This window comes from Dinoponera quadriceps, unplaced genomic scaffold, assembly GCF_001313825.1.
Source record: "Dinoponera quadriceps isolate SergipeBrazil2010 unplaced genomic scaffold, ASM131382v1 scaffold2317, whole genome shotgun sequence".
Taxonomy (NCBI): Eukaryota; Metazoa; Arthropoda; class Insecta; order Hymenoptera; family Formicidae; genus Dinoponera; species Dinoponera quadriceps.
Window position 1 is genome coordinate 7,491 of NW_014556343.1, and position 1,035 is coordinate 8,525.

General features: G+C 35.9%; 1 protein-coding gene across 1 annotated transcript; it reads left to right on the forward strand.

The window, feature by feature from the left end:
- Positions 1 to 212: 212 nt before the first annotated feature.
- LOC106747262 (putative fatty acyl-CoA reductase CG5065) lies at positions 213 to 784 on the forward strand (the record flags this gene model as incomplete). Its single annotated transcript, XM_014624625.1, has 3 exons — positions 213 to 297; positions 393 to 532; positions 612 to 784. Coding segments are annotated over exons 1-3 (398 nt in total), but the record flags the coding sequence as incomplete, so codon positions are not given.
- Positions 785 to 1,035: the final 251 nt, after the last annotated feature.

A 1,035-nucleotide genomic window follows, 5' to 3' on the forward strand; every position in this document is an offset into this window, starting at 1 on the left:
GGTATTTGTAGTCGGATCTTATTTTCAAGATCGTTTTAAATTGATCTACTGATGCTTTACGGATCGTTTCATTAATTACGAAATATCCGAAGACAAACCGTTGTAGAAATATTTTTTTTTGACAATAACAATACGTCAATAACTATACCTGTCTCATGTTTCTATGTTATGTAACCTGTGCTAAAGATATCAGCGATTACAACAAATCTAACATGGCCCATTGTGGGAACAGCAACGTCACGATTCGGCAAACGCCAATACAAGCTTTCTATGCAGGCCAGTCGATCTTCATTACAGGTATTTACTGCGTCTGAATGCAACGCGATTATATGTAATACGAAGAGCGATAACTTATGTATCATAGAAACATTTAATAATATGTATTAAATCAGGAGGAACGGGTTTCCTTGTGAAGATTTTGATCGAAAAATTGCTGCGAAGTTGTCCCAACGTCTCTAAGATGTGCCTAATGGTGTGCTCAAAAAAAAACAAGAGCGCCGCCACTCGGCTGGACGAGATATTTGAAAGTCCCGTAAGCATAAATAATACATAATGATATTTTACAACATTTTCATAAGTTATTTTTACGTGACGGTATGGTGAAAATATAGCTATTCGGTCGAGTGAAAGAGGAGATGCCCAACTTTCGTGAAAAAATCGTGCCAGTGGTCGGCGAATTGTACAAAGTAGACTTGGGATTCACGAAAGATGACAGGGATTTACTAGCGCACAAAGTAAGGAATCTAATCGTGAAGATCCAACAAAAATATTTCTCGTACAAAAAGTAAGTACCCAGTAAACATCAACGAACAGTAACGTAACATCAATGTTATAATTGCTCACTCAATAATGTAAATATAACGTGCGTTATGTAACAGTTACATTGTTAAGTAGGAAATTATATATATCTACGACGGGTGTTCAGAAAATAACGGGAATTTTTAAATTTCGCGGGTTTGGAGAGTCCGATCGTCAAAATTTTTTTTCATTATGTTGGTATACATGTCCCTGAAGTATGATAAAATTTTCAACTGT